The sequence below is a fragment of the Thermoascus crustaceus genome (assembly GCF_041956765.1).
Source record: "Thermoascus crustaceus strain CBS 181.67 unplaced genomic scaffold VTN00scaffold_8, whole genome shotgun sequence".
NCBI classification, from domain to species: domain Eukaryota; kingdom Fungi; phylum Ascomycota; class Eurotiomycetes; order Eurotiales; family Thermoascaceae; genus Thermoascus; species Thermoascus crustaceus.
Genome location: NW_027192534.1, coordinates 561,614 through 586,697, shown reverse-complemented (window position 1 = coordinate 586,697; position 25,084 = coordinate 561,614). Strand labels below are relative to the sequence as shown.

The window sequence follows — 25,084 nt, the reverse complement described above, 5'->3', positions numbered from 1 at the left end:
ACTACTTCTTTCGAGCTCGAGTTAAAAAGATAGAGAGTTTGTACAGTATGTCCCTAGAAAAAGTAACAGGGAATGGAAAACAAAAGGTACGCAATCCGATATTTGCCGGGTAATGCTCGCAGTAGAACAAGATGATGTGGGAAATAGCAAACGGAAGTGCCTCCTTCGCCGGAAACCTCGAAACCCAGAAACGTCCCTAGTCTGGTAACGATAAGAAAGAGTCGCAAAATAATGTATTCCGCTGTAAATTAACCCTGGTATTGCAAGCTTTATGCTCGTCTGAAGGAAGACGGAAAAAATCGAAAATGTTTTCGGAGTGCCCCAAATGATGATCTTTCTATCCAGAAACGGAATTCAAATACGCCATGAAGCTCGAGAACTTCTCAAGACGCCGGGAATTCGAACAAGTAATGGAGACTGATAAATCCACGGACAAAGGAAGAAACCATAACGCCGGAACTGTGGGGATATTCGCACGCAAATTCGTTAGACGAAAGTAGCAGCGCGAGTTGCTGAGAGATTCAACGAGGTTCTGTACACAGACCCTCTGAAGGATCTTCGAGGTATCGAGATAGGATGGAAGAAGGCTGTCGAGGTCTAATCTTCATCCTTCCTAGCGCCAGAAGTCTTACGTTGGTTGGGCCAGAGCTGGCCGCGACAATTCCTCTCCCCGCAGAGACACTTCACCGCATTCGGTTCGATTTTTCGGGGCTCCCAACCGGGGTTGTAATCGAAAGTGAGCTCGGTCATTGGGGGAATCTCTCGCAGAGAAAAGAACGCCAGGTCGTAGAGGCGTTCGTCCCCGTGGTGTCTCGATACGGGGAACATCTTGCAGTTAGGGTTGCAAGAATGGTTCATGAAGCGAGTGGGGGAACCCATTTTCTGGCCGTCAACGACGTAGATGTCTTCGTCATCGACGAGGAAATCGAGGGAGAACAGATAGGACAGGCCATTTTTGGACGCTTCCTCGCGCTTGTCAGCAGTCTCCCTTGTGATGACCTCACCTAAATAACAGTCGATGAACTGCCCGGCCCGGATCAGATCGGGAGAACGAAGTCCTGTAAAAAGCCGCGTTAGCAACGTCTGGTGGTTGGATTTGAGAAAGCAGAAAGATTAGCAGCACTCACCGAACCCTCTGTCTCCAGTAAAGAATATTTCTAGACGGATCGTTCTGCCTCTCTGCACTACTCGATTCCAACAATCCTGGCTGCAGTTACAAAGCGAAGTACACTCATATATCATAGCAGTCCTCTTAAGCATGTTAGGTGTGAGCACGAGAAGCCCATCACTAAGCCTCCGATAAGGAATGATCCGATCATCTGAATCAACTTCCTGCGACAGGCAAGCGCACTTCCTTGGATCGCAGATCCTTCCACAACTGCACCCGGAATTGAAAGATTCATCGACCTTTCTGACGCCTTCCTGGATCTTGTACGAATTGATAAACTCAAAATTGGTTGTGAAGGGGGCCCTGCTGCCGTCATGTCCAAGTACAAGCGTCACTGGTGGTCCTTTTATGGTAGAAAGTTTCTTCTGCAGGATCTCAGGTAGACGACGGCACATGGACAAGGACCTCTTGTGGAGTTTCTTAGCTAGGTGCAATCCAGATCTTCCGAGATTGAGCGGTACATCTTCGCGATCCACTTGTTTGGCTTTCGGATACGCCCCTCGTGATGCACGAATCTCATGTGCGTCAGTTGGGTAGAAGGTAGTCGAAAGCCCCGTGAGCTCCGCAGTCCGGTTACCACCGGGACTTGCATTGCTTGGTTTCGCCTCATCTAGTTTCTTTCCATTGAACTGAGGCTTGGAATCAGAGAGAAAACTGCGGCGGGGTTTCTTGCCTCGCGGGCTGTCTGAGCCTCTCTCAGATGTAGATGGTGTGGGTGAGGCCGGAATCACCACACTAAAGGCGCGGTGTTCACTAGCAACACTTGGAGTTTGGTTCCTCTCATTTTTGAGTGGACGCGTATTTGAACATTCACTGGACGCCACAGAAGACTCTGCTGAGCTGATCTCAGATTTCCTTTTCCTGGGTACAGACGACGACCTGTTTGTAAAGAGAGAAAGGAGCTCTTCCGTCTGGCGTTGTTGGGTCTGGTTTACCAAAGACGGTTAGTGTTGACCATCCAAAGTCGCCAACCGACCGCCGTGGCAGAAGCGTAAGACTCACAAAGGAGGCCTGGCCAGACAAGGTATTTCTAAGGCCTTTTTTAAGATCAAAACATATGGACGTGTTTTGGCGGCCCGAGAATAATATAATAATAATAATATTTTTGATTCTTGGAATTGGTTTGGGGAAATGCAAGTCTTGGGGGCCTGGGGCCAGCACAACAAAGGCACTTAGCTAAACAAAAGTGGGCTTACCTGTTCCTCGGAATCCGAGTCGAGGGTCAAGTCGATGACCATCTTTGGACTCATGGGGTGGACAGCAGATCGTGCAAATTCTGTTGTCTCATATGGTGAGCTTTAGATAGTGTTATGAGATATGATGCCATGAGCAGGAATGGTGATGAGTGTTACCATTGGACTAGCAGCTGGTTGCTGTTCAAGCGGTGAATTTCAGCTTAGTCATCATTTTAGTCACTCAATGACAAAGAAATTCAGTTTAAAATATCTAATGATTATTATTTTTTTTGAATTAAATTTTGCTTTAATGTTAACTTAGTAATATAATTAGAAAAATGATTTAATTTACTAGAGTTTTGATTTCAACTTAAAAGTGAAGTTCTCTTTACTTTGTAATCTTTCAAATTTATGCCCTCTATATTAATGCCATCTTTATCACTACCTAATAAAGAATAAATAAATTTATCTTTTTACAATTTATACTCTATTGTTTTTATTAACAAATTTTAGTGCTTCTGTAGCACAAGGTTTCTAGCAGTAATAGCTTTTCAGACTTCCCAGGTTGCTAATAATATTTGTCATAATTTAAATTTAACTAGTTGTCAAACTGGGCAGAAAAGACGGCGCTTTTTTAAAGGTTAACAGGAGAAAATCTGATCACAGTTGCGGGACACAGCTGGAGGCGGCGTCCAGGAAGTGCAACAGCTACTTTTTCAGAGTTCCGGCCTTCCGCACGGCACCTAGGTACATTAGGTATGGTTGAATATTTGCAAAATACTGGTCTACTATATGTGACGGCGCGGCAGACACCTAGGCGGTAAGGTAGGCGGTGTTGAGCATTCCTTTGTCTCTAGGATACTGCCGGTCCTACTTGCCTATATATCTCACGTTACACGAAGCCCTGCGAATTCTTTCCTTTCTTTTCCCCTCTACCGTAGTAATACATCATTTTACTATGACTGAGCGCCGTCACACTATAGTACATTACCAATTGATAATTTTAAGAAACTTTCTTAGAACATCTATCCTTTACTAGGTTGTTGTTACGGCACAGCCTAGAGACTACCGAAGGGGCTGGCGAAGGGAGGTCTAGTCATGTGGCCATACTGGATCGTCTACGATCCATCCTCACGATCCAGGTCTGCGATCCACCTCCATGATCTATAGTCATGATCCAGCAGATAGGTATTTCCGGGCAGAACTCAGCATGTATATAAGATGCTCCTTAACTATGGGGATTAGGACCCTGTGGTAAACTCAAATAGCAATCCAGATAGTAACATTGCTAGTAACGGCCTATTCATTCATCTCTTTCTCTTGCTTTCTGTCCTCAAGATAAACCCAACGAGCCTCCACCTAAGAAGTCTTAGGTCCGCCGTTACAGTTGTGAACATATAATTAGAAGAGTTGGACAGCTTTCCCAGGTTTAATTTAACAACTGGCAAATTCTATTTATTGGGCCAGCATATTTTCTGAACCTAATTTGGTGTTAAATATACAGGGTTAGTGTTAGAAACTTTACCCAGAAGTTGAGTATCTTGACAATTCAGCTAGGCAAAAAAAAAAATTAGAAAATTAAAAAGAATTCAGAGTTGTGCCTTCAAAGGTAGTAACACCACTGCAGGATAATGTAACGGCGGGCCTAAGACTTCCTAGTTCGAATAAGATATTTACATAGTAGACACTCTCCGGTTAGATATCGAAATGAGAACACAAAAAAGAACGCGACTAAAGCTTAAGCTGTTAGATTCAAAGTATGTACAGATGAACATCTAACTGTTTGGACAAAGGGCAAGAATGCTGGTAATGGTACACTTTCAATGTAGAGTATGAGTGAACGTGCCCAGACAGGACAAGAAATCACTTTATCCAGGGTCTGTTATTTAAGCCCTTAGTGTTCAACGTAATTGGCATATTTGATGTTTCTTTCGAAATCTATGTCTCTAGGGGGCTCGCCCAGCGGTCTGAACACAAGCCTGCTATTTCAGTTCAAAATAGGCCTGGAATGCCCCAGAGCCTATCTGAGTCTAGGGATTGCTTTCCTATATTCCGGATCTAGACAAAGATCGGATAGTTAAGATAGCGAATATGTACAAGCCCAAGGCTTCCCTCAGTCCCCCAAGCCCCCAATTGTCCCGGCGTCTGCCAGGTATTAATTAAAATAAGACATAGAGCCTGGAGTGGTAGGCGCAAGACATTCATCTAGCAGGTACGTGAATAGTAAGAATGTCGGTTCCTAAATGTTCATGAGACCGGAGAGCAGTTCTGCAACAATACGCGCTATAGCGATACAGCAGCAGTTATACAGAGTTTGTCACATTTTACCCAGTACAGGGACATCATGGGCCATTTACATAGTATGCCTACATCCAGGAATTGCACCCAAGGCTTGAGTTCGAGGGTAAGTCATCAAGGAATTTATTTCGTGCGTTCAACTATTGGTAGGTCTCGGCTAAGCCTACGCCTGAAAGGATGTACATAAATTCAAAAATGTGAAATAAGAAAAGCGTTACATGAAGTATACCAATGAAGGGATTCAACAAGTCATGTATAAAGGATCGTCAGGAAGGCAAAAAAAAAATCTGTGGCAATCATACGAAGACGAGTGCAGTCTTTGGCCAACTTGTCCGTTCGAGGCCGATATGTACCGTTGATGAGATTTGTAGCGCTCTCCTCAATGACGGCAGTTACCATGTCCATCCCAATTCAACCATCACACGCTGTGCCCCCCGTCAGCTGCAGTTCCATTGGAGTAACTCACGATGATTTCTCTTGTAGCCTTGATCCCATTGGCCCTGTACTCCGGCCCCAGGATGCTCTCGTCGCTGCTGTTCTCCCTATAGTAGCTTTGGGCGTTCGCTTCGCTCCCCATTCCGCTCTTTCCCGAGAAGACTTTCTGCCGGATATTATTCATCGAGTAGTTCTGATTTCCTCCGTCGACGGTGATGTTCTTAGTGGGGTCTCCCGAGTGTTCGTAGACTCCGTCGCTTGTGCTTCCTTGGCCCCGGACAGCCTTGTATAGGGGCCGCAGTACGGGTATCGCAATGCAGATGAGCGTGATGCAGAGCTCTGCTCCACTCCAAATGATGAGGTCGACGGTGTCGTCTGGAACAGGAGACGGATTATTAAAAGGTTTCATGGCAGAGGGAGAAAGCGGAATATGGAAAAAGGAAAGACATAAATGGGACAAATGGGGAATCTTACAAGTATAGTCTGAAGTATCGAATCCACTCAGAGACATCGTTCGGAAAATCCCACATATACCGGCTCTAGACCATTCTTGTCAGTCCGTTTATTCTGCCACCGACAGGATCTAGACAGGGAACGCGAAGATAAACTTACATGACACCAAGGCTTAGACTGCCAGCGACAGTCAGTTTTTCTTTTCGCTTCATCTGTACGCCCCAGATGAAGTACCACGGAAACGCAGCAAGGAAGAAGTCCTCTACCACACACCAGGCTTTAACGAGTTAGATTAGAATCATAAACGAACAAAATACCAAAGGGACGGCTAGTTCTCCAGAGAGAATAACTATATTACTCACCCGCCAAAGCAACTGCGAACCCCTCAATCTTGACATGGCATGTGCCTTTGACCCTAATGTCATAGATTGCACGGGTTGGGAAGCACTGAACCCAGAAAATGATATCCGTCAAGATGGATATGATACTGATGGAAATGATCGCGATCCACAGAACAACCTTGTGCCAGACGGAGACGACGATGCGCAGAAGGAAGAGACCGAGGGACATCTTGGCCGTGGCCATCCCGATGACGACGAACGTCTGTCCGATCATCTCGTTGTAAATCGCCGCCGCAGCATTGTCTCCGTCTAACTCCGTCACATGTCTTCCGAATCCGTGCATGGCAGAAATGGTGACGAAGACCGTGTAGAGCATCCCAAGTACCTGACGTAATTCGTCAGTTTTTTTTGTTGCAATTGAGGAGGATTATGGTAGAAGTGAAGGATGAGTCTCAGAAAACAGAATGAACACGACGTTGTCTAGTGACAATACATACCCAGCTCAAGGTAAAGATATAGTCATCCGCCCCTATTCCGTGCACGAGAAATGCTCTGGTGTATATCCGTAAACCAACAAAAAATAAGGAGAGGATGGTGAATATCCACATTGTCCAGAGGGACATTGGCCCTTTACCCCCTAATTCCGACATCTTATTCTCTGTCCCCTTTGATATAATGAATAATCCAAATTAAGAGGACAGTGGAACAGAGGCGTGGATAATACTCCTCCTTTGGAAAGAGAAAAGAAAGGTATTGAACTAAGTGAATTTATACAACAGTTTTTTGTTTTCTGTGAGACATAAGAGCATCGCCTGGAGCTGACATCTCCAAAGATGAAGGGGGCATATGGAAACGATATAGATAAAGTTCTCCCTACTCTCTACGCAGTTCTACGGTCGTATTGAGAATGTTTTCTGCCCTGGTTCTTCAACACCTTCCTTTACTTCGACCATACATGGTAATTCATCACGGAACCCCCCGTCCCCCAGTGCCACAGTACTGCATACAGACCCATCGAACAAGGGCTGACGTTCGGGGAACTTAAAAAGAAACCTCATGCAGCGGCGTAGTTAATATGCATTTAGCTTATTCAACGCACAATGTGATAGTGACGGTTCCTAAGCGAGCTCGATAGAAAGTGCACGTCAGCAGCCGAGTCGTGTCTCGGGGCTGGTCTGGACCCAGGGGTAAGCCAGGAACTGAAACAGGGCTTAAGAAAGGAAGATGGTCATTAGAGCTATGCTATGTACGGTAAGTTGTAAGTCCGGGGTAACGGTTCCAACTTACAGCCATATCCCGGAGAAAAAGAATTGTGGATCGCAGACATGTACTGGCAACCAGTCCGATGTCCACCAAAAAAAAAAACTCCACAGTGACCCCCATCCTACACAGTACGCAATACGAAGTACTGTGTAAATGCTCTAGAGTCCTGGAGGAGGAATGTACTGTTGAGACATTTGCCCAGTTAGCTATACTGCGGTCAATCCCAAGAAGCTTCCTTGGTTCGTTTCATGAACAAAGTGATCAAATGTGATACTACTCCTTTGGTTTTGATGTTGGCCACTTCCGTCCATGGGACGCATCAGGGAATCCTGCAGGTTGAGGGAGAGGATTCAAGCTATTTCAGAGGTCCTATCAAAGCAGGTCAATATAGACTTGCGCGAGTTCTGCACTAACTATAGAAAAGGAAGCTGCATATTGATCTTCCCCGTTGTTATACCTTAGCAGTTTAGTCTTCTTGCCCTGTTTTAAATCGGACACCGATTCGACGGCATATAAATTAGGTAGGTAGATAATTCATATTTCTTTTTCGTGACCATTTAGCCGGACGCCGGCGATGGTGACGACTAGGGTTGTGACAGGGATAATTTGAAACTTGCTGTGCCGCCCCATGCTAGGTAACTAGTCAGTAACAATATCTCCGACGACTCCTTCTGCCAGGTGACAAAGTTCAGCTTTAAGGTGTTGCGTTGCTGGGCTGTGACTTGTGACGGAAATCTGCATCTTAATTCTCGCCTCGCTGCAAGTACACAGTGTACGCTAGTATAGTTGTGACAATCCCCGTGCACCACGGCACGGTTCGCCCGTTGACACCTCGAGGAGCGTCGGCAGTGGGTACTACATGACGACTGATGGGACCCACGTACGGAATATCTTGAACTGATGGGGTGACGAGGTGCCATCGTGCTTCACTCCTTCTGTTCTAATCAAAAATTTGAACTAGTCCAACGGGGGTGGCGGAGATTTCTCCCGATCCTTAGCAAAAGAGAGACGTTTTTCAGAGTTGCAAGTCTGGAAATATCGGCACTTGAGTTAGGTATTGGGCTACCTCGCATATGTCGGCTTCCAGGGAGTACCGGTTGAGGGGAGGTCAGGGGAGCCGTTGGTACGAGCGTAAGCAGCACATGGCAAGATGTGATAAAGTAGGAGTCCTCCCCTCCCAGAAGAGGCGGCTTCATCGTTCTCTGTCCATGACTCTGTAGTAGTCAAACATGGCGTACCTTACAGTGTTTGGGCTTGCAGAAACAGTCTTCGGTCTTCTATTTCTCTTCTTGACTCATTTGGCTTGGAAGGTCCACAAGTCACCGCTGAATGGCATTCCTGGACCACTCTTAGCAAGTGAGTATTACGTTTTCTGTTTCTCGATACAATCAACTAGAGATTATACTGACAGTTGTTATCCAGAATGGACAAACCTCTGGCGGTTATTTGATGTCTGGGGTGGTCGTTGTGAGCTGACGCAGAAGATTCTGCATGAAAAGTATGGCCCAGTAGTGCGCCTGGGTCCAAACATGGTCAGCCTGAACGATCCGGACTTGATCAAAACCATCTATAATATAAAGGGTAATTGGGTCAAGGTTCGTACGCTGCCAGATGATGAGACGTCAAGCCATACGCTGACTTCCTGCACTACCAAGACCGAATTCTACCATGGCAACAGCGTGCTGCAGAACGGCAAGATCATCTATACGCTTTTCAGCCAGACTGACAATGCCGAGCATGCGCGAATGAAGCGTCCCATCTCGAAGTTTTACTCTCTGAACGGCATTATCCCGATAGAACCTCATATCGACAGTACAATCAAGTACTTCTGTCAGAGGTTGGAGCAAGAGTTTATCAATGGCTCGAACGCGGGTAAAACATGCAACATTGGCGACTGGCTGCTTTATTGTATGCCTCATGCCCAGTTTCCTGAACAACATTCCTTTTAATATGGCGCTAACTTCAACATTTCCAGATACCTGGGATGTCGTCGGTGAGGCAACGTTCAGCCGACCGATTGGCTTCCTCGAAAAGGCAGCCGACATCAACGACACGCTCAGCGTTTCGGAGAAGGCGCTTGATTATTTTGCCGTCGTCGGTCAGATTCCCATTCTGGATTTCTGGCTCGATAAGAACCCCGTATTCCGCATGGGTCCTCCAAGCTTTTCCTTTATCACCCAGCTGTCCATTAAGTTCCTGCAGGCCCGACTCAGCGGAGAGGACAAACATGACCCGTCGCAACCTGATTTCCTGGATAAATTCCTTGAGGCCAAGAAGACCCATCCAGACATCGTCGACGATTTCATGGTGATTTCCTACCTTCTTATCAACATGATTGCTGGCGCAGATACGACGGCAATCACTCTCCGGGCCGTTGTCTACTACACTCTCAAGAACCCTAGGGTGTATCGGAAGCTGCAGAAGGAGATCGACGAAGCTGGCTTTTCGACTCCCGTGGGCTACAAGGACGCCCGCACCCTCCCTTACATGGACGCTGTGATTCGGGAAGCCACGCGCATGCACCCCGGTGTCGGAATGCCACTGGAACGTTATGTCCCAGAAGGTGGCTTGAATGTCTCAGGCTATCATATCCCTCAGGGTGTCATTGTGGGAATGAACCCATGGATCGTCGGAGCCAACAGGGACGTCTACGGTCAAGACGCTGCGGTCTTCCGGCCAGAAAGATGGCTTCAGGAGGCAGGCGAAACGGCCGCGGAATACGAGGCTCGTTTGCAACGCATGAACACCTGTGACTTGACCTTTGGCGCTGGAAGCCGTATCTGCACCGGAAAGAACCTGGCCTTATTTGAAGTGTATAAGGTTATTCCCACTCTCTTTTCGCTGTATGAGGTGAGTAGTCTGCGGCTCAATTTATATGGAAAAGGGTTTGATAGAGCTGACATTCACACAGATCGAATTGGTCGATCCCAAGAAAGAGTGGAAGATCCAAAACAGCTGGTTTGTTCGACAGGAAGGAATCGAGATTCGACTTTCAAAGAGGAAGTAAATTACCTAGAAAAGCCAAAGATTCTAAACAGTCATGCGGGTCTTCCTTTCAAACCCTTGACTTTTCTTTTCTTCTCTTTTGACGGCGCTGGAACGTAGCTCGATTGTCATTCCTTTGCCGATAGTGGCATTCTTTGTGTATATGGAGGAAATTTTCAAGTCCTCTTCGACGGAATCTTATCTAGGCTTAGCTTTTTCTCATACTTGTCTTAGCAACTTAACATGTTAACATGTTTGCTTACAGTACATTTCCATGGATCCTCCACCATGCGGTAATGCCTGGATAACAAAAATCCCATCAACTAACTTGGCAGGTCGGGGAGAGTACGCACAAGGGGTGCCTCGACCTCTTGGTTGACATGGTGACAAAGTGCCAGTGGGCAGGAGTTGGAACAGGGGCAATCTGCAGCGAACACGGCTAATGCAGAAGGATACCTGCATAATAGCTACTGCGTACCTGGTGAAAGAACTGCGCCGTGTTGCAGGGGCACCACGGACCACGATCCATCGCCACGCATAGAATCGGAGATGGTCGTCTGGGGGGTGCCGTGGAATTTTTCCTTCAGGGTTACGCGTAGTTCAAGTTGGAATTGAGAAAAAAAGAACTAGTTCGAAGAGCTTAGCTGGCGCTAGGAGGCCTAGATAATCGGAACGATTTCTCTGAGCTTCAGTCAGCTTGAGGAAAGCGTAGTTATCAGATCTTCTTCTGCCCTGCTCATGCGAGTGTGATCCTGGAAGGACGTGGCGAGTGGCTGGGTGAGCACTAGGAAAAGTCGGATGCGGCACAGCAAATACGACACAGTAGATACGACCTACCTGTGCCACAACTTCGCAACTGCCGGGGATCTTCGACCGTGTACCTGCTCTGTACAGTAATCCCGAGCTATGATCTTCCCCGCGTTCTGATACTTGGATTTCCGGTATTCTGATCAACAAATGATCTTCAAGTTTTGTTCCAGCGTACGTTTGGGGGTCGTTTTCAACGACGTCAAATGGATGAGCAGGATGCTTTTGAGTTTGCTGAGAGTTGACTTCCTAATGTTAGCAGCTAAATGGTTCCTCTCAGCCATTTCAATGAGATAAAAAAAAGGATATGATCACGCGGAATACCAGAGTCCATTTTTTTAGACTGAATATACAGTTGAATGCAGAGACCAATATTTGTTTTTTCTTATGCAACCCAAGTTGAATTTTCACTTTCAGCAAAAAGTCAAACATCAATGCCTCCTTCGAGATTCTCTTTTCAGGAAAGAACAGCATGCTTGACTTACTCGTATCCACAAAACAGACTATGACTATCAAAAACCTTGGTGGTGTTTGTCTCTGATGTCAACATGTTGTAGAGAGTCTGGTGACGGATATTAATTGCTATCTAGTGCAGGAGTCTGTCTGTTACCTCATCTATCATTAGGCTGTTTAAAGACAGACAAATACAGTACTTAAATAGGCATAATAGAGACCCTATTTCTAAGATATTAAATGACTTATTCATTTTGTTCTGGAGGTCTCCACAGTTTAGGTCTATTGTGACTGGCTCCAGATATGAAATAATGGTATCTTTGACGTTTGCAGTGGCAGATTAAAGTTTATAGTGACCTCTTTTCTGAGAGTAAATAAGAATAGAGCACACTTCTGCTAGTACTTCATAGAACAATGTGCTGTTTATTGTGACCATTGCCTTGCTGAAGTTGGTAGTGGCGAGTCTTTTACCAAGGTAAAGACTGTTTAGGCCAAGCAAGTCATGATTATTCCAGCCTAGTCCATTAAATTTATCAATAATGTAAAATCAGGTGCCCGAAGGCAGAACGCTGGTGAAGGCATCGGAATCAGATATTGACATCTGCCTTGAAACTATTTGTTTCCTCGCAATTCGAACTCCCCTTCCTTGATTCACGCCGCTGCAATTGCCCTCCTTGTCCTAGACTACTTCATCTTTCTGTGAAGACTTCATCTTTTTGTGGATACTCCTGCAAACAAATTCTTGTGCTGGATAACCCATCAAACCCAATACAGCTATTATATCTAGTCAAATCCGGCCACTTCGCTACGTGAAGAGAACGAGCTTTCATGGAAGGGGAGCGGGGGTTGCGCAGGCATATCAGAAGATACTTTTGTTGTAAGATGTAGGGCTCCCTTCTATATCCACCTTTTTGGGGGCGAGCCGGCATCTACCTATAGCCTTATTGATACGGACAATGGCTTTCATATTGCAGGAGTGCATTAGTGGGTTTGTGCGGCAAGGCGTGACGCAGAGTGCTCTCAATGGACTGTCTACTGATAACAATAATGATTATCCCAAAATACGGAGAAAATGCCACGGTATTGAAGTTTCAATCCACCGGGATCAGCAGTACCGTTCAAGATCCAGCTGCGGGGGCCCCGATTGCAAATGGTGAAAGTCTGGGTCTCTACAACTGAGCGGAATTGCTTTGTCCAATTTCAACTAAAATAGAATAATGACTGCTGCCTGTCGTTTTAAGTAAATCCCTTGGGAATACTTAGGGTTCTTTCTATCATATCGTGGCTACCTAAGGTACCTAAACTGACAATGAGACACTGGTCTTTCTCTACCATTCCTTCCTTTCCTCGCAAAAGATGGGTATTTCAGAAAAAGGTCCTAGTAGTTAGTAGACTCGTCTCATTCTAGTTGTAAAACTAAATCTGTGGATGGCGCCTTCATTCCGGCAGCCCGAGGTCCTATTATACATAGTACAGTCGATGACAAACCCGAACCATGGTAACGCCCCGATGATCCCAATCGACCCGTCCTAACTAAAGAAACAAAGTAATAATTCCTTGCGAACCATTGGTCGGTCGGGTTACCTCCACAGGTGTTCTAGAACACAACGCAACGCCCGACATGTGGCATGTTGCTCACCCACATCCATGGACATCTCTAGATCCATCACTAATAATAATAATTTCCCTCAACACCGTCAACCAACCGGCGAACCAAACGAAACCATTTTATTTCCGTTGCACCGACCGGCCGATACGCAAAAAATAAAGAGAAACACGGATGATAACACCCATTTCCCGCTCGCTTATGATTACAACTTCAACTTCCCGTAGGACTTGCCGGTTTAGACGAGAGAAAAGGAGATAATACCGCCCAAACTGGATAGGATTTGAAAACCACATACCACTGCGAAAATGAAATCTTTTAAAAACACTGAAGAACAGTGTTAGTCAAGTATGATGTGCAAGCAGCTCAATTACTATAAGGTAATAATAATCCAGTCTAGTTGTAACAAGAGTATCTCCGCTCGCACGCAGGCCAAGGAAACGAATCAATAATACAGGAAAAAGCAACCAAAAAAAACAAAACAAAAAAAAAACTATTAAGCAAGGGGGTTATCGGATTGACGAACTAAAAATGCTATTTGACCAAGGTTGCTGATCTTGAAAAGTATTATCTGTTTCTTCCGCAAAATTAAAAAACCCGAGCTTGAACTGGAACAAATAACAAACTGCCATGCGAAATACAGTTCCTAACCCAGGGACTATTAAAACTAATAACAAGAATAGAAAAAGACCAATATCCGCAATGTTTCCTTTTCTCAGTTTAATGTACACCGTACCAGTCAAGAGACACATCAATTTGCTGTGTCAGCCAGCCGAATAGAATGCCAACCGAAAACGCAGATGAGAGTTAGGGAAAAGGAGAAAATCTGACGATCATCAAGAAGCAGAGATACTTCGTCAGAGGTTGCTCAATTTGCCTCGTGAAAAGCCATCCATGCATCTTCCCCGTGTTCAGTACGTACGTAGATCTGCTAGCAATCAGAGTTTCAGCGCATCCAAGATTTTCTTTGCCATCTCCCGGTACTGCCACATGCCACCTGCCACCTTCTTGAATTGGATGCCATGTAACGAGAACAGGGGAACCTTGACGATGAGGATTTCGAACCTGAGAACCAGGTTCTCACCTGTATCGCTTTGGACTCTCGTGGTTGTCTCTCCGACAACGCGCTCGCCAACGATGACGTTGTTATCCCGAGGAGCAACGAACTCGTCCGATCCGTCCGAGTTGGTGATGAAGCTTCGATCAGGTGGTGCTTGGGATTTTCTTCTCGAAGAATGCGATATTCGTGGTTCCTCCCTGAGGTCCTCGTGGTTGCGCACCCCAAAGCTGATACGACGACGATGGCTGGAAACCTGGCCCTGGCGATCAGGGCTTGGAGGACCTGTGTCTACTACACGGTCGAGATCGATGCTAGGGGCATGACGACAACTGAAGCCGCCCTTAATCTCGACGTATTCAACACCGAGCTGTTTGAGGACGCGAATAATATCTGCACGGATGAAGGCAAGGGGCTTGCTGCTGGTCGTAGAGACACTGAACAGCCCCTTCAGGTACACCGGTTTCGACAGGTCTTCGCCCTCATTTGCGCTCTCCAAGGCATTTCCTGCACCCGAAAGTTCTGCATCAGTCTCTTCCGGTACATTGGCTTCCCTTGTCTCCTCTCGCCTGGCTCTCCTGGCCTGGATACTCTCACGCCGAGCGTGACCAAGGGACTTTGTCCTTGCAGTGTGTGTCCGCAGACCGGTTCTCGACCCTTGCCCTGCGGGCTGGTCATTCAATCTGCTCTTCTGTCCATTCACACTGGAGTGTTCAGAACCACTGGTCAGAGTGGGTTCATTAACGGTAGGGACGCCCACCGCATCAGAACCTCCTCTTCTCCCAAACCTTCGGGAACGGTAGTCTGCTGAATTGACACTGGTGGACCTCTCTAAAAACTTGCTGGATCGCGAGGCCGGCTCTGCAGATCCTGGCGTCCTCAGGAGGTCTTGATGGTGCGGTTGACTTCCTCCAGAATGGAGAGTCGCTGGCGACAGCTCCGGCCGCCTGGCTTTTCTCATGCTGAATCCCCTATGCGGCGGAGACGCCAGATCGGCGGGAGGCTGCACATTCAGAGCTGGCCCTTGAGGAGAGCTGATCTTCTCACGGTCAATCTCACGACCGCGATCCTTAGGCTTCCTAGAACTCAAACGCCTCAGTATACCGGCTGCGGTGCTCTCCTTCTTCACTGGGAGTTCAGGCTGTGGGGTCACAGAGACAGGAGATGGCTGTGCAGGTGGAGAACTGATATGAAGTTTCTTGATCCCCTCTCCAATCTCATCGTCGCCGTGCGTTCTAGCTCGAGGTCGAGATCGTCCACCAGTATCCTTCTCCCCAGGTAGCTCGTACTGGTTTGTGTAGGCAGCTTCTGGCGCTGGCAGATCCGGCATTTTCAGAACTGCGTCGCCCGCTGACTGTGGCAGACCGAGAGCACCCGGGTTGCTCTCCGCTCGCTCCCTGTCACGCTTTTCTTTGACCAGGTTGTATACTGATATCAACGGGCTGTAAGCATTGATCGGGTCAAAACCCAGTTGCACAGCTTCCACAGAGGGAGTCGAAAGTGTGTCTCTACTCGCAGAGTTCCGCCGTTTGTAGAAGTCGAAGACGCCCCTCTTTTTCTCATTTGCAGGATTGGGGGTCTGCTGCTCCCGGTAATTCATTTTCACAGCTTGCTGGTAGTCATCGGACTCCAGGATCTTCGTGAGTTGGGCAGTGATATATTCTGGCGGGCCAAAATCGAAGCCTGTCATTTTCTCGATGACTTCGGGATCCAGAGGCAGCTGTAACGGTTCACGCTGCGGAAGGTAGTTTTCTGGCGGACCACTGTAGCCTTTGTTCATCCAAGGGTGGTTCATTATCTCGCCTAAGCTTGCTCGCTGCTTTGGATCCGTCACCAGCATGCGTGAGATGATATGGCGACACTCTGGTACTTCATGTCAGCAGTAGGAGAGATGCGGTTCAGGGATAAAACTAACCTGCAGTGAGCCCCTGGGGGTACTCAACAACGCCTTTCTTGATTTTGGCATGCAGCTGCGGCATACTCTGGTCATCAAACGGCACTTTACCGCACACCAGAACATAGAGCACAATCCCAAAACTCCAGACATCGACTTCGGGGCCGGTGTACTGTCTTGCCTGCAGCAGCTCGGGTGCGGCAAAGTATAGACTACCACAGAACGTCTTCAAGTGACTTCTCGGGGAGAACAGATTGCTGAGACCGAAGTCAATGATCTTGATATCTCCCGTTTTGCTGATCAGTATGTTCTCGATCTTCAGATCACGATGGACAATATTATTCCGATGGCAGTAATCCAGAGCGCTGGCAATCTGGCGTGCGAACTTCCTTGCCTGCTTCTCCTTAAGTTTCCCGTGGGAAATTATGTAGTCCAGCATCTGACCACCATTGACATATTCGAACAGCATGTACCAATGGTAGGTGGTCCGCACTACATCCCGCATTCCACAGATGTACGGATGGTTCACGAGGGTCACAATGGCAGCTTCTCTGGCCGTCCGGATCTCCTTTGAGCGATCTGCCCTCTCGTTGTCTCTGCCGCTGCGATGCTCGTCGGTGGATTGTCTCGGAACGATCTTGACGGCAACCTAGAGTGAGGGATACACATTAGCCATTTACATGACGGCGTGACAAATGGCACAGGCAACTCGGGAGACTCACCTGCTCGCCAGTCTCCATGTTCTTGGCAATCTTGACCTTCCCCATACTCCCTGCACCAATGGTCTTTCCTAGAGCCCATTGGCCCGTTGGAGTAGTGATGGTCGTGCGACGTCGGGGTTGGGCAGAGCTGGAGGAAGCTGGTTGACCGGGTGCCACAGCACCCTCAACCGGAACCGGCCCAGCCGCAGCCATGTCTAAGCTATCCCGTTGGTAACTGGAACTGTGCCTCGACTGCGTCTTCTGGTGTGTTCGTCCAGATTCGTTCCGGTAGACAGCGGGAGGACGTTCCTCAGAGCGGTCGCGTGAAGGGTCACGACGGGACGAGGATGGACGGGCTACGTTGTTGAACGCAGCTTGGTTGGAGGGAGGACGGCGGTCATAGGAGTGAGATCTCGAGGTGGAGGGATGATGCGAGACGGACGAGGGGGAAGGTTTGGCGGCGAGGCTTCGAGTCCTGTGGGGAAGATCTGACGATGGAGGGCGATACGAGTGAGAGCGGGAGGAGGTGGACTGGCTGCGAACGACCGTGGGCGGCGCAGAGGATGATGCGGCCGTGGACATCACGATCGAGAGACGTGTCGACCGGGGCGAAAAGAATCGAGCTGGTCGTTCAACGCTCTGTCCGACCTATGACGCTTGGGGGGGTCGATCGGCCTTGGAGCCCAGGAGCGATGTGGTCGAATGGCCGGTCGGGGAGCGATCTGGGCGGGGGTGGATGATGGTGTTTGCGCAGAGGGACGAGCGAAGCTGCAGCGAGCCTCGAGACGGTCGGTCATGGAAGGAGAGAAGTCCCTGTACAAGCTGCCCTGCAGAAGAGAGTAGCTTGACGGAGGGGAATTGGGGAGAATTGACTGTGCGACGAGGCGGAAGAAGACAGGGACTTTCTGGAGAGGCCGGAGCAGGCACGCTCGAAGAGGGAACAGGGCTGGCGCTGACCCAACAGCGATGGATGCGGCAGCGGAGCGCTCGTCGGGGGCCGCAACCAGGGCGCCCGTACCCACTGCGGCTTGCAAAGCACAGCCCAGGGCAGAGCCGTGTCTGGTTCAGCGGATGCTGGGAATGAGTATTAAAAAGAAAAAGAGACGCTGCGATGCACAGGTCTCTTCTTTGTGGTATGTAGCAGGATGCATAGTTTACGAGGGCTGGCCATCTGTAGAAAGCAGAAGCAGGCAGAGCTGCTGTCTTGCCGCCTTTATCTATGATCTCGTCGCTCTGCGGTATTTCTCGCCCGTCGGACCTGTCAGACTGGCCTGCTTGGGCACTCCTGCGCGTTCTCGCCCTGTCAGCTGTCCAGCCACATGAGCAGATACTCTCCCGTGGCGGTGCATGTCTTGGATTCTGTGATCCTTCTCCAAGCTCGCCTCTTTGATCCATCGACGTCACGGGCGACCAACTGCTGACAGAGCCATTTGACACGCGTCCGGTGATTGTCGACGTCTGCTCGTCTAGTCACCTGTTCGAACTTATCTGATCTTTTTACCAGGTTGCGTACACCCCGCGGCTGCTGGACGCAAGTTTCCAGCTCCCTGCGGAAAGCCTGCTGAGAAGACAGACGTTGGCTTTCCCAGCAGCATGCGGGACACGACCTGCAAGAACCGGTCGGAACAGTTGACTTCGTGAAGCTTCCCGTCGACAAGTTCGGCTCATCACGTCCGCCCCCGAAACCTACTGCCTCTTGAACCGCCATCTGATACGTGTGCCACCATGGCAAGCAAGAGGTCGCGAGCGGCCTTTGAGGCCGATTTACAGTCAAAGCAATCTCCATACGCTCTATATGGGACCCCTCTCCCTCCCCTAGACCCCGACGTTCGCGACGATGGATCATACGTACCGATCTGGAAGCAGGAAGTCACAGATGACCGGGGAAGGAAACGCCTCCACGGCGCCTTCACCGGTGGATTCAGCGCCGGGTGAGCTCACGGTTCGTAGAGGGCTCGGGACTGAAGACTAAATATAGTCTCTTCTAGGTATTTCAACACCGTTGGGTCGAAGGAAGGATGGACCCCCGCGACCTTCGTCTCCTCGCGCCAGAACCGCGCAAAGGACTCGAACCAGCGCTTCCAGCAACGGCCCGAGGATTTCATGGATGAGGAGGACCTCAGGGAGGCCGAAGAATCGAGAAGGCTGCAGACAACGGACGAGTTCGCCGGATTCGGCTCCACAGAGTCAGATCTACATCGTCGAGGCGGTCTGATGGATATATTCAAGACCACAGGTGAGACGATGGGAGTCAAGCTCCTCAAAAGGATGGGCTGGAGAGAGGGCCAGGGCATTGGACCCAAAGTACGCCGGAAAGCGTACCTTGGTGACGATGTGACCAGCCAGGAAACCCATCTTTTTGCACCAGAGAACTCGCCAATCGTCGCCTTTGTCCGTAAGACCGATCGCAAGGGACTTGGTTACGAGGGAGAAGCTTGCCTTGAATCGAGTCTGAACGCAAGAACAAATGACTCTGATGAAGACGAGTCAGATCCCTTTTACGGCCAAAGATTGGCGCGAAAGGAAAAAGCGAACCCGAAAAAGGAGCCACGACGTGGCGGATTTGGTGTTGGTGTATTGAACGATACCGGCTCCGATGAGGAGGATCCCTATTCGATGGGCCCGCAGATCTCTTACAACAGGGTCATTGGAGGGGATAAGAAAAAGAAGAAAAAAGCTGGTGCAGATGCACCCAAGTCGACGATAGGCTCGTCGAATCCTCTTCTGAGCACCAAGCCGGTCTTCATCTCCAAGAAAATTGCTGCTGCAAGGAACGCTTCAGGCTTTCGAAAATGCCACGATGGCCGTTTACCTCTGGATGGGTTTGTTCTTGCACAATGCATCTCAAGCCTGTCAATCTCTTCTGAGAAGAAATATGCACCACCTCAGATCCCAGAAGGTTGGAGGTCCTCTAAGACTCCAACTAGGGAAAGAGACGTCTCGAACTATGTCTCAACTGCAGAAGCTGCTAAGGCTTCCACACTGGATCCTGACGCGAGGGCTGCTCTCCTGGGCGAGGCTCAGTTGCCTGGGAAGTCTGTTTTTGACTGGATGACTCCTGAGGCTAGAGAAAGGATCGTCAAACTGACAGGGAGAACCGATCTCCCGCCGGCCTTGGGGGAGAAAGCCCCTAAGGGTTTCCAGATGTCCGAAGCACAGAAACGGAAAGACTTGTGGGATCTCGTCCCCAAGTTGGACAAAGCTGTTGCCGTCCAGGCTCTGAACAGAGCAGCAGGCGGCTGGATGCCCTACTCCGAGGATGAGAGCAAGAGATCCCGCTATCGTACTTTCCTTGAGGTCCGGGCTGGTTTAAGGGATACTCTCCCCGATCGGGCTCCCGGGTCAACGACAGACGAGTGGGTTACTGAGCTCCAGGAATTTGCCCGGGCGGCTGAGGTCTTTAAACCTATGTCTGGGATGATGGCTTCGAGATTCACGTCAGCCAGCTCTGGGCCGAAAGGCGCATCGGATACTCTTGATCCTTCTGCTTCCAAGGAGTCACTACTAAGCAGGCCAGCAGCGAAGCCTCAAGACCCAGCCGAGGAGGCCGCCAAAATAGGAATGTTCGGCCCAATGACGCGGAGCACCATTCCATTTTACCCTTCCCGTCTGCTTTGTAAGAGGTTCAACATGAGACCCCCGTCGCACGTGCAGACCGATCCGGGCGAATTCCCCGGAGGCGAAGCTACGTCTACTGCTACTACCAGTGGACGCTTCCAGTCAGCAGGATACCAGACCAGCACCGGTACGAAGGAACTGCTCTCTAAAGATGTGATGAATGAGCTCATCCTCGAGTCCGGTGCGGGCAATCGCCTGATGAGTACAACGGCTGCTGGTGAGCCGGAGCAACCAGGCCCTGGCCCTAGGGAGCAGATAGTTGTAGAGCCGGAACGCAATGAGGCCTTGGAGGCGGAGCGACCCGGGGATGCTGTCTTCAAGGCGATCTTTGGCAGTGATGATGAGGAAGAGGAGGGTCTTTAGAAGAGGAACTATTGGCATTCGGTTTATCCGTGTTCGTAGAACATTGATACTTTAGTTAATGCACAGTACATTACGTCACGCATCTGCTTTTTGTGATACAAGACTCTTGAACAACCGCGTCAGTTGTTCCAGAATCGAACAAGCGTGTACTCTATCCAGACACGCCACCCAAAATGGCTTACAGTTTACCCTAACAGAAAATAAAGTTACGGTTAGAACAGTCGACGGTTACAACCCAAGCTTTTTCTACCTAGTGCCTTAGGTAGATAGGTAAATCAGCACCAATGGCAGAAAGTCAAGAAGAGATGTGGACACTGGACGAGACTTTCTCGGCGCCTTGCTTGTCTTGTCGAGTCTTGGTCTTGGTCTTAGAAAAGCGCAGCTTAAGGTAACGTCGAAAAAAAAAGGAAAAGAAGTTCTAGAAACGTCGCTACCTCTTACTACTTACCTAGGTATGAAACCGTTCTACTGTGTACAGTACACACTTTGCCCTACGGGACGGGTGGTCTGATCCCTTATCCTGGCTGATTGCAGTTCTGTATGTGACACAGGAGGGTTGTCGTGTTACGGAAATGCTTGTGACAGTGATGGAAGTACAATGACGACAATTGTGGCTAGGTATACCATTATGCATGGTCGTTATTGACTAACTGATTTGGCTGGGTTTAAAATAGGAGAAGCGGGAAGCAGTCGCTATCTCAATTAGAATTGGAAGAAGACAGGTCTCACTTAGACAGATGGATCCATTCGTATCGTCCTTTTCCGTGAGATTCTCAGTCGACCCCCTTGCGGCGTCTATACAAGACCAAGGCGCAACCGCATTTACCATGTTTTTTACTTTCTAACCGGAGTGAACAAGGTGTAGTACAGTACAGGCAAAGGGAGGCGAGGTCACCTATGATCCTGGTCCAAAGTTAATGGACATAAAAAAGACCGGAAACCATGGCGATCTGAGTGGTAGAGCAAGCGGGCACCAGGTGATGTCTATTTAAGAGGATCCTCGTACAGACGAGAACGCTTGTAGTACGGAGTACCGTACCGTGTCAAGCAAAGCAAGATCGTGCGTCTGTGCGACTGCGATATCGATCGGATTGGGTCCGTGGAAGTGGAGAACGAGAAAGATGGGGACGTTTTTAGCAGCGATTCTAGGCGCAGGAGGACGGGAAACGCCTACGCGGCATGCGGCACGAGAGAGGGACGAAGAAGAGACATGGCCAGGAGGGGTTTTCCTGCTAGCTGTACATGATTAGCTCTGGAGACCAGATGCCCCGTTCGTTGGCTCTCTGCGGTGGATCTTCTCGACGAGGATGAACGTCGTCTGCAAGTCGTCATTGCTCGCTCAGCCTGAATCCGGCCCAAGCAATACCATAACTTTCTCAGCTAAGAAAAAGCTTCGGGTTCTTGTTTCAACTCAGGTTGAGCAGGGCAACTCAGCTTTTTTTTTTAAGTACGGTCTCTCTCTGACTCTGGTCTGACGTGCCTGGCCGGGCTCTCTCCCCGGCTCCGCGACACTCACCGTTTCTTTCTTTCAGATACTGCCTATCGCACAGCCCTCAAACCTGCACCGCCCAAGGCCCGAAGCAACGCAACGCCCGCCTGCAGAACCGCGGCCCCTCCTCGATCAGCAATGCGTCCTCTTCTGGCTGTTCGTCTGCCTCTGGAGCAGTGACCGACCGGGCCGTCGATCTCTGGAGCTTTCCTGCTTGTTGTTGCTGTTGTCCTAGACGGTCGTCAGCTCCGCCCGCTAGTGTGTACCTCGTACATAGATAGTACAGTACCCAATTGTCCAACACACCCTCACTCTTAACCTTTCTCTGTCCACTGTGCGAGGCCCTTTTTGTCTGATACCTCGGGGACCGTGTCTTCTTACATGATGCAAAATGGTGAGCGATTTTGAGGTGGAATCTACTGCGTGTGTTCTTCAATCTCATCGATTCTTTCTTCTTGTTTCGCTCGGGTTGGGATGATCACCTTCCCCACCTGCTCTGCTGACAGATGCCGCAACGCTTGGACCTGTCGACATTTTCTGTTGATGTTCCTTCTATGAGAGGATTGTTTCATTTCATGCGCCTAGAGATATCGAAAGCTAACGCTCTTAACATCAGGGTTGCTGCCTCTCTCTATTCTCGCGTGACGACGCTTCCCCATACTCAGGTGGGGTAACTCAGGAACACCATGTCGATTCCTCCTCTCGAGCTGTACATTCCGTCCCCAATGCCATCCTCCCTGGCTCGTCTTCTCTGCGCCATCCTGTAGCCGCGACTGGCGAAGACGGGACCTCACGTCTCACCTACTCCGCTCGTCGCCGGGCTCAAACGCATCATCTGCCACTCAGCGAACCCTACAATCAGCCGATCCGTCCTCATGTCTGGCACAGCAAACGCCGCACATGGACTCGCGCGCAGCTTGCCCGCGAGCGGGAGGAGTTCTTTGATACTCGGGTTACTGGCCGGCCGGAGGTCTGGGCCGCACTGGCCGCGGCGACTTCGTTGATGCGCGAAGGCGATCTTGCTACCGCGCAGGGTATCATCGATGCTGCTGGGGTGACTGTACCTACGGGCAATCTCTGCGAAGGTTGCTATGACGAGAATGGAGCTTTGTACCGGCTCCCGCAGTGTATAGTGAGTGATCCGGAGAACGTAGTTGAGGTGTCCTCGACAGATGAACGTGGAACCGGGGATCTTGAAAGCGATGCCATCTACGATGGGAAGTTAGCGGTGGACAACGCATCCGAGGACGAGCTCATCCCCGAAGACCTCGAACGACGTAGGGAGGAGAAGGGCAAGACGAGCGAACGGGATCTCATCAGGGTGAAAGCCAGGCTGAGCGACCGGGGCGGGCCTGATATCACCGTATCGATAGGCAAGAGACAGAGTGTGGGGTTATTAGCTCGAAAGGTGCAATTGGAGGCCGGGGTACGTCATACTGCTTTTATCCACGCGTCTACAGAATCATCTGACATGTTGGGCTGTTTTTCAATACAGATCTCCGGCAAGCAACGCGTCCGAATCGCCTACCTCGGTAAAATCCTTAAAGAAAACCAGACTCTACTCGACCAAGGATGGAAGAGCGGCCACGTCGTTAATGCATTGGTCGTTACGCGACATTCTTCATCGTCGCAACGGAGCTAGTTGTCTCCTCGACAACGATATCTGTGAGCATCTTCCGACAACTTTAACCGACTATTCTCCGATATCAACCACAGATACTCTCTGCGCACGCGATCAAGATCGAATTCTCTGAGCGACTCTTCTGATGAAACGAAGGTCGTTCTGGGATTTCAGACCAAATCCGCCTTGTCTATCAGCGCAGTGTCCTCACGATTTCCATCCTCACGTCTCTCGGGTGGCTCCTTGATTCCTGTCGCATACTGCTGTAACTCATGTCTCAATTTCCTTCTTATTCCAAGTCCATAATGTTAACTTTCCGAGTGTCACGATTGTCGATCCTCGGGAGAGATGATTTCACAGGCGTCATGTTTTGAAGCATATGCACAATACCCCTGTTGTTTTCTGTCTCATGTCTAGTTTATGATGATGCTGTCTATCTATATCTTGCATGATGGTTCACTTTCAATATTTCGTATCGATATTTCGGTGCAATGTGTGTCATAGTCTTCGATGAAAACTGCAATTCCATGTTTCTGTATGTCCTCTGTCGTCTACTTATCCTCTCGACTCGCTTTTCTGCCAACTATTATGCTCGAAGTCATGTGTGTACATATACAAACCTAGCTGCATGTCGTATAGCTGACATGGAAATGTGGTATGATATGCTTCTACGATAGATTTGACCAGCTTTGGTAAGACGAGTGTAGATGTATACATTAAATGTCGCGGACCTTGGGGGATCGCCGGGGAAATATATATAAATTTGAGGGATTTCAGAATCCAACATCAGGGAGACTTCTTCCCAGGCCCTCTTTTGTTCAGATTAAATGTAATAGGATAAAGAGCACTCTCCTATTGGATAACGTCCCGGCTAGACCTACCCTTATAAAATACATGTACATGGACGTCACGCGCGCCGGTGCCGAGCATATCTAGGAACTCCAGGTACGGAGGACAGTCGTCCTTTTTCCCCACCTTCGCGGCGGGGACCGAGACCGAGATCAACAGCGCCTAACCTTAGCGTCGCGGGTACTGAGCAAACAAGACAAACTCGAAGACCCGCGCGGAAAAAAAGTTCTGGGATGGTTTCCTCGAGAGGACGATAATGAAAGAATAATTATAAGATAGACCGTTTACGCTTGACGCGACTCTCCTTTTTTTTCATCTTTCTTTTATTTCCCTGTCTTCTGGGTTTTGCGACCTCGCGAATCGCGCGAAAGCAGAACAATTGTTATTGGTACTGATCATGGTACTGTAGAGAGAGAGAGAGAGAGAGAGATACATATCACGAGACTCGACTCGGACGAACACAGGAACCGTTCGACGCAGAAGGAGGAGTGAGTAGATTGGAGGGAGA

The 25,084-nt window shown here is 49.1% G+C and overlaps 6 protein-coding genes across 6 annotated transcripts; 3 read left to right on the top strand and 3 right to left on the bottom strand.

Moving 5' to 3' along the window:
- Positions 1-597: 597 nt before the first annotated feature.
- VTN00DRAFT_9788 (uncharacterized protein) lies at positions 598-2,406 on the bottom strand (the record flags this gene model as incomplete). Its single annotated transcript, XM_069436781.1, has 5 exons — positions 598-1,058; positions 1,128-1,135; positions 1,352-2,094; positions 2,171-2,179; positions 2,365-2,406. The coding sequence occupies 5 exons, from the start codon at positions 2,404-2,406 to the stop codon at positions 598-600; spliced, it is 1,263 nt and encodes a 420-aa protein (XP_069284387.1).
- Positions 2,407-5,059: 2,653 nt separating this feature from the next.
- On the bottom strand, positions 5,060-6,520 carry VTN00DRAFT_9787 (uncharacterized protein; the record flags this gene model as incomplete). The annotated part of the gene is made up of 5 exons (XM_069436780.1): positions 5,060-5,451; positions 5,551-5,615; positions 5,689-5,806; positions 5,892-6,255; positions 6,368-6,520. The coding sequence occupies 5 exons, from the start codon at positions 6,518-6,520 to the stop codon at positions 5,060-5,062; spliced, it is 1,092 nt and encodes a 363-aa protein (XP_069284386.1).
- A 1,842-nt stretch (positions 6,521-8,362) lies between these two features.
- Positions 8,363-10,140, top strand: VTN00DRAFT_9786 (uncharacterized protein; the record flags this gene model as incomplete). Its single annotated transcript, XM_069436779.1, has 5 exons — positions 8,363-8,489; positions 8,556-8,728; positions 8,789-9,041; positions 9,109-9,983; positions 10,045-10,140. The coding sequence occupies 5 exons, from the start codon at positions 8,363-8,365 to the stop codon at positions 10,138-10,140; spliced, it is 1,524 nt and encodes a 507-aa protein (XP_069284385.1).
- Positions 10,141-13,922: 3,782 nt separating this feature from the next.
- On the bottom strand, positions 13,923-17,218 carry VTN00DRAFT_9785 (uncharacterized protein; the record flags this gene model as incomplete). Its single annotated transcript, XM_069436778.1, has 3 exons — positions 13,923-15,904; positions 15,957-16,584; positions 16,658-17,218. 3 exons carry the CDS (start codon positions 17,216-17,218, stop codon positions 13,923-13,925), a joined length of 3,171 nt encoding a protein of 1,056 aa, XP_069284384.1.
- Positions 17,219-18,361: 1,143 nt separating this feature from the next.
- On the top strand, positions 18,362-20,617 carry VTN00DRAFT_9784 (uncharacterized protein; the record flags this gene model as incomplete). The annotated part of the gene is made up of 2 exons (XM_069436777.1): positions 18,362-18,567; positions 18,625-20,617. The coding sequence occupies 2 exons, from the start codon at positions 18,362-18,364 to the stop codon at positions 20,615-20,617; spliced, it is 2,199 nt and encodes a 732-aa protein (XP_069284383.1).
- A 1,880-nt stretch (positions 20,618-22,497) lies between these two features.
- On the top strand, positions 22,498-23,748 carry VTN00DRAFT_9783 (uncharacterized protein; the record flags this gene model as incomplete). Its single annotated transcript, XM_069436776.1, has 3 exons — positions 22,498-22,500; positions 22,723-23,532; positions 23,602-23,748. The coding sequence occupies 3 exons, from the start codon at positions 22,498-22,500 to the stop codon at positions 23,746-23,748; spliced, it is 960 nt and encodes a 319-aa protein (XP_069284382.1).
- Between the last annotated feature and the right edge of the window lie 1,336 nt (positions 23,749-25,084).